The sequence below is a fragment of the Ambystoma mexicanum genome, chromosome 8 (assembly GCF_040938575.1).
Source record: "Ambystoma mexicanum isolate Mex_15411 chromosome 8, UKY_AmexF1_1, whole genome shotgun sequence".
NCBI lineage: Eukaryota > Metazoa > Chordata > Amphibia > Caudata > Ambystomatidae > Ambystoma > Ambystoma mexicanum.
Genome location: NC_090929.1, coordinates 583,883,146 through 583,898,331, shown reverse-complemented (window position 1 = coordinate 583,898,331; position 15,186 = coordinate 583,883,146). Strand labels below are relative to the sequence as shown.

Sequence of the window (15,186 nt, the reverse complement as noted above, 5' to 3'; positions counted from 1 at the left end):
CAGAGCCTTGTCATCATATCTATTGATTTATTTGTGTACGTTCATGCAACTAGCCTTTTACATTTTACAGACAATTCTCTCACTAATGTCTTGATGCATTGGAGCCTGGAAAAAGATCAGCCAGCATCCAGCCTACTTCCATGCTTCAGGCCACTTGCTTTGGCCTACACAAGGCAAGTAGTCCTACTTGGCTAGATATAATATGATATTATTGGTTATTTATAACGTGCTTAATACCCAGAGGTTTCTAAGCGAGGACCCGGGGATTGAACCTGAGTTGCTCCGTGTCCTCTTGTTTCCAAGGCGAGCACGTTGCCCCTGAGCTATCCTCCCGAGGCTTCCAATTTCTACAACGGAGCAGTTGCTCCACACAACGATGGCTGCCACAGCATCTGCCACTTACACAGGGCCTTCCTGGCCCATTGTCCCGCTTTTGACAAGCTCCGATTGGCCATGCCGACATAATTTTACTGTTCCAGAGGGGAGCCGGCAGGTGAAGCCAGCCCCCCTCAAAGGGCCTTCTCTAAGGGTAGATTACCCTGTCTGACCCTCACGATTGATGACTGGAAGAAGATCAGCCAGCATCCAACCTACTTTCATGCCTCAGGCCACTTGCGTTGGCCCACACGAGGAAAGCCCTACTGGGCTTCCAATTTCTACAACAGAGCAGTTGCTGCACATGACAATGGCCGCCGCGGCATCTGCCACTTACACAGGGCCTTCCTGGCCCATTGTCTTGTGTCTGCCTTTGACACGCTCCGATTGGCCATGCAGACCTCCCTTTACTGGTCTGTAGTGGGACCCAGCAGGCAAAGCCTGCCCTGCTTCAAGGGCCGCCTCTAAGGGTGGATTACCGTGTCTGGCCCTGTACGGTCATGCCCACCTGGCCTACCTCCCTCAAATCGATGCCTGCATGAGGAAAAAACTGCATTCTCGTACACACGGCAAAGGCATTTCTGCCCAACCTTCATCTAACTCCCGAAGGTAAGAAGAGCTCTGTCTCTTTCCACTGCTGCCAAATTGTGCTTAACCTTACCATTGCTACATCTGTACCTCCTACGTTCCCGCCTGCCACTCACATCTTACCCACCTCACTGCCACTCTCTATAGCAAACTGCATGCTTTCCCATCCCATACTTTATCCACCTGTACTCCAGATCCCTTTACCTCCAGCCCCTGCAATTGATCCTCAGACTACATCTGGCAGTGTGCCGACACAGGAACAGGAGCATTGCCCTTTGCTGCATCCCACTGACTGTGCCAGCCCACCGCCCTCCTCTTCCACAAGAGCTCAATCACCCCATGAAGGCCTACTGACTTCCGTTTTACAATTCCACATCACTCCCAAGCAGTACGGCCCAACAAAACACCTCATCATAATCCCACCATGCTTGTGTCCATGGTCTCATCCTTGTTTTACACCATTCTTACCACCATTGCTTAACTATCATGCCCACCCTCGGATGCTACCTCATGCTGCACGACCCGATGTAGACAAGACACCCTCTTGGCCACCACTACACCTTGCCACCCCAACGCCTCCCTGGTTTCTAGCAAGAGTATTCTCCCTGCAACTACCTTGAAACCCAGAATGACCCACATGACACCTCACTGCATGTGCAATATTTTGCAGTTGCCCAAACTATGCCGGAGTACCGCCACGACACACTGACATGCATACACCTGGTCTCGCCCAAGACTGTAACATGCTCAGCATCCACTGAAAATGCGCTCTGCTAACCCAAGATACCTACTCTTCAAGGCTGCCCTCCACCTCAATGCAAAATTGACAATGGGACTAAGACCAAACTCTTCAGACCCCGCTACAACAAGAGCAAACAACAACCCACAGCGCACATAGTGCACAATGCTGCATCCACCACATCTCTCATCTTGAGTTCCCAAGACACCGCCTGTGAAGGCTTGCCCCCTCACAGATCACCATGCCTCTGTCATACAAAGGAACTACCCAGCCATGTCTGGGCAATGCACGACTCAACAGACTCAGAGCTAGAACTTCACAGCTAGCCCCCCCCCGCCCCTACGAGCTATTACCTACTGCATCTGGGAACATCAGACACTCCAGACCCAACTTGCGCGCAAGCTCACTACCAGCGCATCAATCACCCATTCATTCCTCTGCCAAGCGACACCTACCAAACTAAAATGGGCACTCGTCAACGTACGCTCACTGGGTGCGCATGCAATCGATGTACATTACCTCCTACTAGATCACCAGCTTGACATCCTAGCTACTTCGGAATCACGGTTACGCAATGCCTCAGGCCCACTTCTATCCCTGGCAATACCTCCTAACTATACCATCCTTAGGGCTGACCGCCTTAACGCCATAGGTTCAAAATGCTACTACTCAACCTCACTACTGACCCAAAAACTTCATAGAGCATCTTCCTGATATACCGCCAAACCAATGGCCCTAATCACCCTGACATTGACAGCCCTCTCCTAATCACACCACTCATTAAACCAATTACCAAATTCAATCATCCTAGGAGACATCAATCTCGTATGTAAGGATTCCTCAGATCCTAAAGCAGCAGCCCTCGCTCTTGCTTTAGAAGATATGAACTTCACCCAACAGGTAGATTCCCCTACCCACATCAAAGGCTGAATCCTAGATTGGATTCGAACAGCTAATGGTGTCATAGACATCACCTCCATCAATGAAATACCATGGTCTGATCACTTCTTAATCCTCTTCAATCTAGTCACTGGTACACCCATCATCACTGAGGCATCCACACTGAGTCAAGTATTTGCCAGAAACACCCGTAAGTTTATCCATGAGGGTCTGAAAACAACACACTTGGACTCACTAAAGTCTTACTGCTGAACCTCTAACAACCACCACCATGCCTGTCTCCACACAACCATAGATAAGCATGCCCCGATCATGGCAAAACACCCAAACCTCTCAATCCAAATAACTCCAGGCTCACTGATGACCTTGTCACACTACGCCGAAGAAAAAGAGCCCTTGAGCACTTTTTTAAAAAGCTTCCATCTCCTAGCAATCGCAATTCCTTGGCCATTGCTTCTCACACATACAAAATCACAAGTATCTCCACTAAAGCTAATGCCGACAATGAGCGTATCTCCAGCGCTGGTTTCAATTTCAAAGAGCTATTTTCAATCCTCTGAGAGCTCAAAACACCCATCCCAATCACACCAACTACCTAGGCGGACAAAACTTGGTGCACCACCATACAAGCTGTGACCACAAAAGTGATGGGTGGAAGGTTTTGAATGAATCTGTACCACTGGCGTTGCTCTGGGCAAGCTTCCACACCACCATTTTGTAGCCCGTCTGCGCCATTGCAAAAGGAGTCCAGCCATATGCAAATCAGTCTGGTACGCCCACCAATGGTAGCAGCCCAGCCTGAACTGTTAGGCCAGGTCCCCGCTGCACAGAAACACAAGCAACCCCACACATGTTTCGGCCTTGTTGGGCCTCCTCAGTGAGGTGCAACTTGGTTCCCTATGGCGCAGCGAGCAAGGGACCCACGTCTGGGCATACCCTCTCTCACATAGTGGGACAAGCTGTGACCACAAAAGTGATGGGCATCACCATACAAGACACCCTTGCACATAAAATTAACTATGTATGAAAATCAGTGTAAAGTAATCCAGCTCCCACACAAATTCTACTCGTTCACCATAGCATGGTCCAATGCCACACCTCTGCCCTCTTCAAATGTAACCAATTCACGGAAGAGCAGGTGCTTGCCACCATTCGCTCACTTAAACCATCTAACTGTAAAGGGGGGTCCTGTCCACATAGTGAAGTTCTATGCTCCCTCCCTATCTCCCATCATTACTGACTTTAACAATGCCTTGTTCTGCACTAAGAATGTCCCCTCTAACATCAAATCAGCATGGCTCACCCCTCTCCTCAAAAAACCTTCACTTGACCCTACCATTCCCAACAACCACTGCCCCCATTACGACAGTGCCCTTCCTGCTTAAGATACTAGACAGAGTAGCGTACACACAAGTTCAACTATTCCTCGAGCAAAATCATTTGCTAGGAATGAGGCAATCAGGCTTCCACCCTAAGCATAGCATAGAAACATCCCTCTTAGACTTAAACATCCAAATTGATAACTTCTGTGACTCTGGCATCCTCTTCCTCTTAGACCTTTCTGCTGCCTTCGATTTAGTCCACCACAACACTCTTTGCCAACACCTCAGCCAGAATTTCCACTTTTCCCTGGAAGCCACAGCCTGGATACACTGGTTCCTCAGCATACGCACCAAAAGAGTCTCCACAGCCTGGATACACTGGTTCCTCAGCATACGCACCAAAAGAGTCTTCATAGTCGAGGGTGCCACTTACCCGACCTCCGCCCCACTAGGTGCACCTCAAGGATCCTGCCTCTCACCCACACTTTACAACACATACACTAAGCCCCTATTCTTTCTCATTGAATCTTTGGGTACCATCTACACTAACTTAGCAGATGAGACCCAAATACTCATCCCCATCACAGGCAGCTACATCCAGGACAGCATCAAAATCAACATGTTGTACTGCACCATTCAAATTGGATGGTCACACACAATTTGTGTTAAAATGACGAAAGAGACAAGCTACTTATTGTGGGCTCCCCCTTCTGGCAAAAAACCTTGATTCCTACTTCACTTCCATCTGCATTGATGGTACCCCCTTCCAGGTCCTCAAACAAGTTAAAACCTTGGGGGTCCACATTGAAGCATAGCTGATGATGACCAGGCCTATCAGTTATCTCGCATCCACCATGGCCTAAACATAACGCTTTATATCTCTAAGCAGAACATTCTTGGCATCTGCATCATGCTCGCACAAGCATTGATCCTTTCCAAACTGGATTATTGTAACTTTCTTCCTACGGGCACCACTGCCACAAACCTGGCTAAACTTCAGCTACTACAAAATAAAGCAATGCAAGCTGCTCTATGTCTAAAGCGGCCGGACCACATCTCTGCAATAAGACGTGAGGTCCACTGGCTGCCAATCAAAGCAGAGATTGACTTTAAAACCCTAGCTCGTGCCCACAAGCGCATCCACAAAGAGGTGCCTACCTACCTCAATGACATTCTATCACAGAAACCTCTGCTGCGATCGCTAAGATCTAGTTCCAGCATCTGCCTGGTCACCCCACGCTTGAAGAGCAAAAGGGCAGGAGGTGCCAGCTTTGGGGTTATCGCACCTAGTGTCTGGAACACTCTCCCCACCAAAATCAGAAACAAATAATCATAAAGTGCCTTCAAAAAGATTGTAAAAACCTGGCTCTTTAATAAGTATGACTAATGCACTACGAATTGCTGGGGGTTTTCGGTTTTACTTGTAACCATAATGTCCCTTTAGCAAAGTTTTTTTCACTGAATTTCATAGGTTTTTACTAGTGCAACTTAACCATAAAGTCCCTTTAACACAGTTTTTTCACTGAATCGCATAGGCTTTTATTAGTGCAACTTAATTATAATGTCCCTTTATCAAATCTTTTTCTGTGAATTTCATAGGTTTTTATGAGTGAAAATGTTTTATATCACTGTATTTAAGTTATTGATTCCTCTTTTAACATATATGAAAGAACTGTAAACCTCCTTTAACAAACATATTTTTTGCAACGGATACCGATGTGTGTCGTTATCAGCAGCACATGCTCAGGATCCAAGTCATGGTTGAATTGCCTAGGGTATGAGACTCAACCATGACCTCAGCTCCACCAAACCACCCTTGTTATCCGTTGCAACTACCCTGCATCCTAGTTCAGTTTCCAGCAGAAGTGACATCACACGACCCTTGACCCCCTGATGACATCATAGGAAGTGATGTCATTTGACCCCACCCCAAAGTGATATCGCGGGAAGCGAAGGAACACAACCTTTCACCCGTTGACAAAACAGCAAGTGGCATCACATAGCATTGTACACTACGAAACATATGGTTACGATATCACTATAATGTGATGTACATTTCATGCATGAATGGATCACCATATGTATCGTTAAGATCAGTGTGTATAGGCCCATATTACCAAATTACTGTGAATGCAAGCAGACGTCCATCAGCAAATGGTAATGATGTGTTATTATATAGCACTTACGCTTAAGCGCTTTATATAGAAAAAAATATACACCCAATATCAGCCAACTTGTGTTGGTACTCATTTATCGACCTCAGAAGGATAAAAGGCTGAGTTGAGGCGTTTAAGAACAGACTAAATCAGTGACTCACCCCCTGAAGTGTGCCTGCAATAAACCTTTAATGAGTCTATAAATTATTTGATAGAATTCCAGAAAGACACATTATTTGGCATTCCTATTCTGTCTTATTTAGGGTCAGTGCTGAAAGTGTTAGACTTGTGGCACTACTGTTCTTATTTTTCTTCTTTTTATTAAGGGGCCTGAACAAGAAAGCCAGACACTCCAGAAGTAAAGAGCCACATGGTGCTGGCCACAGCCCAGGTGCTTGCATTAAAAAAAAAACTTGTATTCTTTTTTTTTGTTTTTAGAGGTCGCAATGGAGGCTACAGTGGTCACAAGGGAGACCTCAGAGGTCGCAGTTGCGACCTCTGTTGACCCCTAAATGACGTCCCTGATGTGACCAATGGCCAGTGCTCATTGCTTGCAGCCATGGCCAGTCTACACAATCCATAGGGCATGGGCTTCGGCTATGCCATATTCCCCAATAGGCAAATCAGAGTAGACATTTGTCCTTGCCAAAGGCCAGGCCCACTGTCCATGGACCAAAGTTATATCACAATTATTTGTACTTACATTTTGACACACTAGAAAAAATAAAACACAGGACAGATTTGCAAAACCGTGCTTTGAGGTCCTTGCTGATGCTCCTTGCAAATGTTTGCTGCAATCCTGTCTAGCACTTTGGGCTGTAGCCACAAGCAGATTTTTTTTTCCCATCCTAACCTATCCAATTTTGAAAAACCTTACCACATATCCGATCTCTGGTGGCCATGCCCACTTTCACCCCATTGCCGGTACTTCATGGTCATGACCAGTAGCCAGATTGTCCGGCTCATGGCCTTTGGCAATGACCCTGATAATCTGGCCGCTGCCGTCACCAAAGGAATATCACGATTTTCGTACCTACATAATGACACATTAAAAAAAATAAAACACTGACAGATTTGCAAAACCATGCTTTTGGGGTCCTTGCCAATGCTCCTTGCATGAGTTTGCTTCAAATACATCCATGTTTTATTTATTTTTTAAGTGCCAAAATGTACATACACATAATAGTCATTTAACTTAGCCCCCACTTGACAAAATCAATTCAGACTTTGTACAAACATTCAAGGTTGGGTTAAAATCTTACTGAAAACTTTTGTGCAGATTTGTCAAACAGCAACAAGGTTATAAGCCATCTAAAAATGTTGAGACTCCCCCTATAATGTTGCCCCCTCTTGACAAAATCCCACCAAACTTTGTAAAAACATTCAAATCTTTGTGCATATTGGTCAAACAGCACCAAATGTATAAGCCTGTCAAATATTTTGGGACCTCCCCTCTAATTCTGTCCTCTCTGGGTGAAACAGCACAAGACTTTGCAGAACCATTCAGGGTCAAGTCTGAAATGACATTACGTAATTACATGCAGTTTCATTGAGGGGCTCTAAAGTTATAAGCCATCCAAAAACTACTTTTCACTGATCCTGTAAAGCAGAAATATGCATGGTTGTCCCCGAACACCCGATTATTGGCTTTTTATGGCCATATCCCATCCCATCCTCATCACCTCTCACCTACCCAGAGATTGTTTCAGTAGTGCAATGTTATGTATTTTTTATATGTTTTTACTGCGATGTCCACGGACTATGGGCACAGTTCACCAATCCAACATAGCGTCCTTTTCAAAAGTTTTGACGCACCTCACGTTTTTAATTAACCTTTCAGTGGGTGCGTGTGATGTCTGCAAACGTCACGCTTCTCTCTAATTGCTCCAGAGGCATCCCTGGACTCCGAGTCAGCAAATGAGTCCGCAGACCAGAACCAGACATCACTAATTTATTTGTAACTACAGACATTTTTTTAAAAAAACCACTGGACGGATTTACAACAAATTTGCAAAAGCACTCTTTTGGGACAAGCCGCCATGCCTCCGACAGGTTTGGTGCAAATCCATTTAGCCGTTTGGGCTGTAGACACAAAACATGTTTTCTATTGTGTCTATGAGGATTTCAAACATTTTGGGACCCTCTATAACTTTGCCCTGCCCTGGACGAAACCACACCAAACTTTGCAATATAATTTCGGGCTGGCCATATACTTGTTTTACAAAGTTTGGTGAGGATTCGTCAAACGGCGCCAAAGTTATAAACTGCCCAAAATGTGCTCTTTCTATAAGTTGAGCAACCTAACCATAACTACAGGGCCGCTACCGCAAGCCCTGTAATATTCCCTGAAAAAACTTTAAAGTGCAGTTAAGTTGACCAGACTTAATGCAACAAAACCTTTGAAATTCAGTGGGAAGTCATGACCAACTTAACTCGGTACAGCCCTGTTGATGTCCCCCATAATGCCATGTCTCCCATAATGCCATTTTTTATGTCATGTGAATCCCTTCTCTTATAATATATATGTGCTCATGGGCTTTCCAACGGGAACGCGCCAATTTAAGCTGGTGTGGCCACGTCCACTGTACATGAACCCCCACTGTATATCTTAAAACAATTCCGGCCCACTTGCCATGACCTTTGGTGGCCATGTCCACTTTCCATATTGCACCATTCGGTTCCTTAAAGTTACCCAGTAGCCATATCCTTCAGCCACACCCATTACAGCCCACCTCACTGTAGCAGTAAAATTCAATTTTTTGTGTTCATCCAATTTCTTTAATTCTCTTTTTTCTAAAACCCCTTTTTCCCATATCCACGATTATATTGGCAATGCACTACAAATAATCATGGTTATCTGTAGGTGCCCGCTATTAACCATGGTTATCTGTAAAAAGCACACAAAATCCCAAATTCTTCCCTGCCCTCCCAGGCACTCGCCAAGTGCCTGCTCCTCTATGCATGCTCCCATCAAGTCTCCTTCCCGCCACTAGCCCTCTCCCATTCCACAACACTCCTCGTTTCGTGTGCCGCACTTTCATTTTTCTTTCATAACTGCAGTTATCCCACCGATTAACAGCGGTTATGCCCCACTCTCCCTACCACCACCCACCCTACCCCAATCAACTCTCTCTAAAAACCTAACTCTCTCTACATCCACCCACCTTAGCCAACTCTCTCTAAACCCCTACCAACTCTCTCTACCCCCACCCACCCAGCCTGCCAACTCTCTCTACCCCAACCACCCTACCAACTCTCTCTACATCCAAAACCCACCCTATTCCCACTCTCTCTACCCCCACCCACTTACCCTACCCCCACTCTCTCTACCCCCACCTGCCCTACACCCACCCCTAACCTACCAACACTCTCTCTTCCCCCACCCACCATACTGCCACTCTCTCTCTCTCTACCCCCACCCACCTACCATACCCCAACTCTCTGCCTCACTCACCCTACCCTTTCTCACCCACCCTACCCCCACTCTCTCTATCACCACCTACCCGGCCCCCACACTCTCTACACCCACCCACCCAACCTACCCCCACTCTCTCTACCTCAACGCAACCTACCCCACTTACCCAACTTGCCTACCCCTCTCACCCACCCTACTCACACTATCTCGACCCCCACCCACCATACCAACTCTCTCTACCCCCAGCCCACCCTAACCCACTCTACCCCACACACCCCACGCCCTCTCTCTAACTCCTCCACCCGCACTACCTCATCTCTCTCTATCCCCACTCGCCCAACCGGTTCTCTCTACCGCCACCCATTCTACCACTCTTTCTCTACTCAACCCTACTCTCTCTATTTACCCCAACAGGCACCCAACCACTCTCTCTCTCTAGCCCCACCCACCCTACACTGTTTATTCCCCCATGCACCCTACACCCTCTGCTCTGCCAACCACCCACCTTACTCCCTCTCATCCTTCCTCTCACACTCTCACTTAATGTCTTACCCTTTTACTCTCACCCTTTCTCTCTAATAGTTCCTATTGCTCATCATTGATTGCACCCTCTATCAATGGCTTCCTCCCTTGCACTATTCCCCTATTGCACAACTGCAACCCTTATTGCATCTTCCTTTGAAACTTTGCACTCTCCTCCTTGCACCCTGGTGCCTATAAATGCAATGAACAGCAGTAAACGCCAAAATGATTGACAATGCCAATGTATGTTTATGTTGAAACTAGTAGGATGCTTCCGTGGCAGTTGAGGCCTGATCCGAACATGATCATTCTGAGTATATTGGGAGAGCATTTGTTCAGACTTTGAAATGTCTTTTTAGCAACGACTTTGATTACAACCAAGAAGGACATTGCAAGGAGATGGCGGGGGTGGGGGGGGTTCCAGTGAGATCAAGTATTGTGGAATGGGAAGTAGGAATGGATTGCAGCATGAACTTTACAATTCTGATTTATTAAGGGAGAGGTTGCACAACGAAATTTGATGTGAATGATTAAACACATTGGGATCATGATCATGGACTTTAGGGCCTAGTGCATATGTGGTGGTTTACTGGTACCTCATTGCTCATTGTCGATCGAATCAGTGATAACGTGTGGTATCTGGCTTCATTGGGAAGGCTTAGAGAAGTGGGAGGGAACACCACGAGGGTTGCAATTGTGGTTTTGTTTTATTATACAAAACCCCAATAGAAGTCTTTACAAACAAATATGTTTACTTGTAAGTGGAAGGGTGGATCACGGAGCGGCCTTTGTGATGGTGCCTTTAGAATCAGCAGAACAGTGACTTATTCATGTTTTATTTTAGATATCTATTTTATTGTACATGTGCATATGGAGAGTGCTTTCTCTTTTATGTTTTATTAAAGTGTTTGGATACGCTTTCTATGGTTTTTTATATGTTTCATGCAACCGGCATAAATGGGCATATGAATGAAGGCGTGAGGAATGCATAAATTAGTTACTGGGGCCTTCTATTTATTTCTTCCTTATGCACTGCATTCTCATCAAATCATCATGTAAGTGCCCCGGTTTGTTGTAATGTCTGAGTACTTTTCTGAGAAGTATTTTTCAAAGGGCTGTTGCTTTTCAAAGAGTGACAGGGTAGGAGAAGAGATGAATGTTCTGACCGGATTGCTTTTTCTTGTCTTCTAGGGGAGTGATGAGGAGCTTTCTGAATATGAGGATGACCTGGAGGAAGTATCAGACAGTGAAGGAAGTGACTATGCCCCCAATAAAAGAAAGAAGAAAAAACACAAGGAAAAGAAAGAGAAAAAATCTAAACGGAAAAAGAAAGATGAAGATGACAATAATGAAGATGCTGGTATCAAGGTAAATACATTTCTGCTGAAGCAGGTTGCTCATGAGACAAAAATTATAAATCCTAATAATTATATAGAAAGAATTATACATGGGCAGCTATTGACTATTGGCATATATTATACCAATGTGTTCCGAGTGACATCTGATTGACACCCAGTGCTTGGGACACTGCTCCCCATATCTGGGCCTGATTCATGGAACGTTTTCCTATGGGATTGCGCCATTATAACACATAACACACTTCCATGAATCAGGCCCTATTCTTTATTTGTATGGCCGCCCAGCACCACTGTTCCACCCTCAGTGCTATCCCTTACGGAAAGGGATGCAGAATGAAGGAGGGAATGCCACATCCCCTCTGTCCCTGCTGTGATGACACAAAAGTTGATTATTCGTTCCATAATCTTCTGCAATGACGCGACAGTATGAGAATGCATTACTCACAAAAGTAAATATTTTCGAGTCATACGTAAATAACATTTCTGTATAGCGTTTCATGCCAGACTCCTCATGCTTCTAAGCACTGTAAAACTAGGTGCAGTTATTAAGCAATTTAACGATAACTAAATTTACAAGAAAAGATAATCACTTGTGCAAACTGAAAATCGGCCATCCAGCTAATCAATCAGTTCCCGAGAACATCAAACGTTTAACACCAAAATACTCAAACTCATAATGCAAATTGGAAAAACAGATTTTTCTTTAGCTTTTTGGATTAACGTATCGTATTCAGTATCAATCTGTCAGAGCAGTATTTTCTCTTATATTTTCTATTGGTGTTTTGAAGAAATGCGTGGGAGTTTTGCATTTGTTTCCATTCATGTGAACTTTCTCGAGTATTTGTAGAAATCTTTAGAATCTACCTACACGATTTATTATTAGGCCATGTTATCTGCGCGTTTTGAATTCTTTGCTGGATCTACCTGGATTCATTGGCTCACTTATCCCTTGCCTGCTGTTCCTTTTCTGCATTCTCTCTCTACATCACTTCCCTCCCTATTAGCTGCATATCAGTGAATAAGCTGCCAGTTCATGCACTGCTTCTCTCCTTTGGTTAGGCATTAACACCGCTTGTAGATTTGAAATAAGGTATTCAGTGTTTTTTTTACTATGAGCGCAGTATTAAGCGCGTTATAAAAGAACAATTATAATTATAATTATGAAGAGGAATCGTAATTTTGCCAGCTATTATTTGGAAAATGACTCCTTTTTCAAAGGAATATACCTCTCCCAAGTCATATTCATAGCCTGTGTTATTCCCAAGTACACCCTGGAAATAGGCTCTGGAAAGAGAGTTTGCAGTTCGTGATTTAGTAGCCAGATGTGATGGCATGGATTACGCCACTAGTATACCTGCTATTGCTTCAATGACCTGCATCTCCGACAAGTATCATCACTAGAGATTACTGCATTGCACAGGATATGACCGAATCAGCTGTGCCTTTAGTGGACTCATTCTGTGCTAGATGCTAGTGATATTGTCAGATTATTATTTCCTTGAATTCCTAGGGTCTGTAGGCGGTTCCATGTGTTAATATACCCACAAAAATATCGTGATACAAAAATATTGCCATATTTCTGCAGCGATATTGACCCATGGACCCTGTGGGGGACACCCACACAACCCACATATTATTTTAAAATGTGCGGGGGACACCCCCGCAACCACCGCTCCCACAAAATATCCTCCCCAAAAATATCGCCTATGGCGAGACAAACGACCATATGTATGGCAATATTTTTGGTGGGGATATTTTGTACGGATACCCTGTAGGCCATAAGAGTGGCTGCTTGCCTGTAACTGGATCGAGTTGACCTTTGTCCATTTCAGTGTAGCGATTTTTAACTACATTTGCATGCTCAAACTTCTCAAAATGTGGGGGGGCGCTGTTGCGCACATCAGAAAATGGCCACCTGATTTCGGTGCTCCGGCCCGTAATAATCCTTTCCTAAAATAATCCTGCACGGCGGTCCCCGTCTGGTACAATAATAAGCTCAGCTGTAGCTCAGACTACGCTCCACAACCCCTGTAAATTTTAAGCAGATTCGGGGAACCAGCACTGCGAAACACCGAGTGAAAGTTGCTGCGGGGTGGCGCTCAGGCACACGCCGGCTTGAGGAACCGGAGCGCTTGCCAAGACATACCGCTGAAAGGGCCGTGGGAGGAGCTTGGAGCCCGCAACCTCACACTGCATAGTCGCGCGCTCTTGGGGAATTACCGATCATTCAACCGCCCTGGCCCTGGTGTGCCCTCTGCCCGGGTGCTGCCGCGCAACGTGGCCGTGCGAACGGCGGACCGCCTGCCTCGGGCTAGCCTGGCAGATGCGAGAGCGGATCTCGCTGGATCATTGGAGGCTTTACGCGGGGTCAGAAGGAACAGGTAAGACCCCGCACCTGGTGCAGACGAAGCAAGAGGAACAGCCCACGCGTAACTGGGTGACAACGCACACTCCCACAGTTGGATAAAGCCCCCTAACCAACTGGTCCTCAGGAACGCAAACCTGCGGAGGCTGTGGGCCGTGTGTGTGGACAAAATATAACTCCCTTCTGCGCCCCTGAGTTAATGCTCGGCATCGGACCATCTCTTGCTTAGTTCTCGATGGCCCTGTGGTACAGAGATCCATCTGGGGCTAACAATAATAACAAACTGGTATAGCGTGCACTATCAACATTAATACTCATATATTTATATACACAGTGGCAAACTGGCATATGGGCCGTGTAACAGCCCCGTGAACTGACATTACCACTGTGGCAGCCAGCCCCTGCTGTGACCACCGTTGAGAGGACAGGTGCCGCTATACTCCAAATTCACGTGCTTCAAATAATTGCCTGTTGAGTACAGCCTTACACTGCTTGGATCACCGAGGTGGATGCACACACAAGGGGACCCGCTAGAGCTAGTCAAGCTGCCATAGCAAAGCCAGGACCATTGCTACGCTTAGCGGAGACGACCCGCACAGGAGCCCTTGGAGCCTGTGGTCAGGTGACCGTGACCTTGAGGTGAATAAGTTCAGGGGTACACCACGCTCCCTTGCATGTGAGGATCCTCTGAACAGAGGGATCAGGATTGACATGTGAGAGGTCACAATCCACCCCATAAACTGCTCTGCACCACCACTAATGCCGAACAAAAATCCGGCCTGACCACATCGACCCTGTATAAGTCCAAAAAGCGAGATCCAATGCACCAAACTCAGAATTTAATAGGACTCCATGCTGTGCTGAAGTGGAGCCGTCGAGACATTGGGATGGAGATACTGGTTCCCCAGCGCAAAGGTTCACGCAACGGCTCTCCATAGATTCACTACGAATATTAATGCCCTATCCTAGCTGCACCACACCTCAATTACATTGGCAAACCTCAACAGGCTGAACACCACCCTGTATTTGTAAACAACTTGGTTGAGACACCACTACTTGCCTCACTCTTAGCCAAAGGAAGAACAAAAAATAGGGGAAGCAACACTAATAACAAAATCATAGCAAGCGGAAAGCAACACTGTGGAAGTCAACCCATCATCAGGCAACGAGATGTTGAAAGGAGCGGGTGCAAGGAAAAAGGGCCCATGGACTCCTACACTAACAGCCAAACACCAGGGCCATTTTCGGATTCGATGGCTGCACCCCACTCACAATCTGAACCTGGCAGCAGCGAGAAGGAGGATCGACTGATGACGATAGTACAAAATGGCTTCCTGGCAGTCAAAATCAAACTTGATGACATTGTGGCCACCATTGGATCCCTAAAACCAAGGGTGGAGAAGGAAGGTTTACGAATAACGGAGGCGAAGGGCAGAATCTGCTCCA

The 15,186-nt window shown here is 46.0% G+C and overlaps 1 protein-coding gene across 7 annotated transcripts in view; it reads left to right on the top strand.

Annotated features, from left to right (window-relative positions):
* Positions 1-15,186, top strand: part of CHD5 (chromodomain helicase DNA binding protein 5) — a 2,731,226-nt gene that overhangs the window by 421,617 nt on the left and 2,294,423 nt on the right. For all 7 annotated transcript variants that reach the window (XM_069610277.1, XM_069610279.1, XM_069610280.1 and 4 more), the window contains one exon: positions 11,209-11,385. In XM_069610277.1, the coding sequence (XP_069466378.1) occupies positions 11,209-11,385 (177 nt within the window). The remainder of the gene's footprint in view (positions 1-11,208; positions 11,386-15,186) is intronic.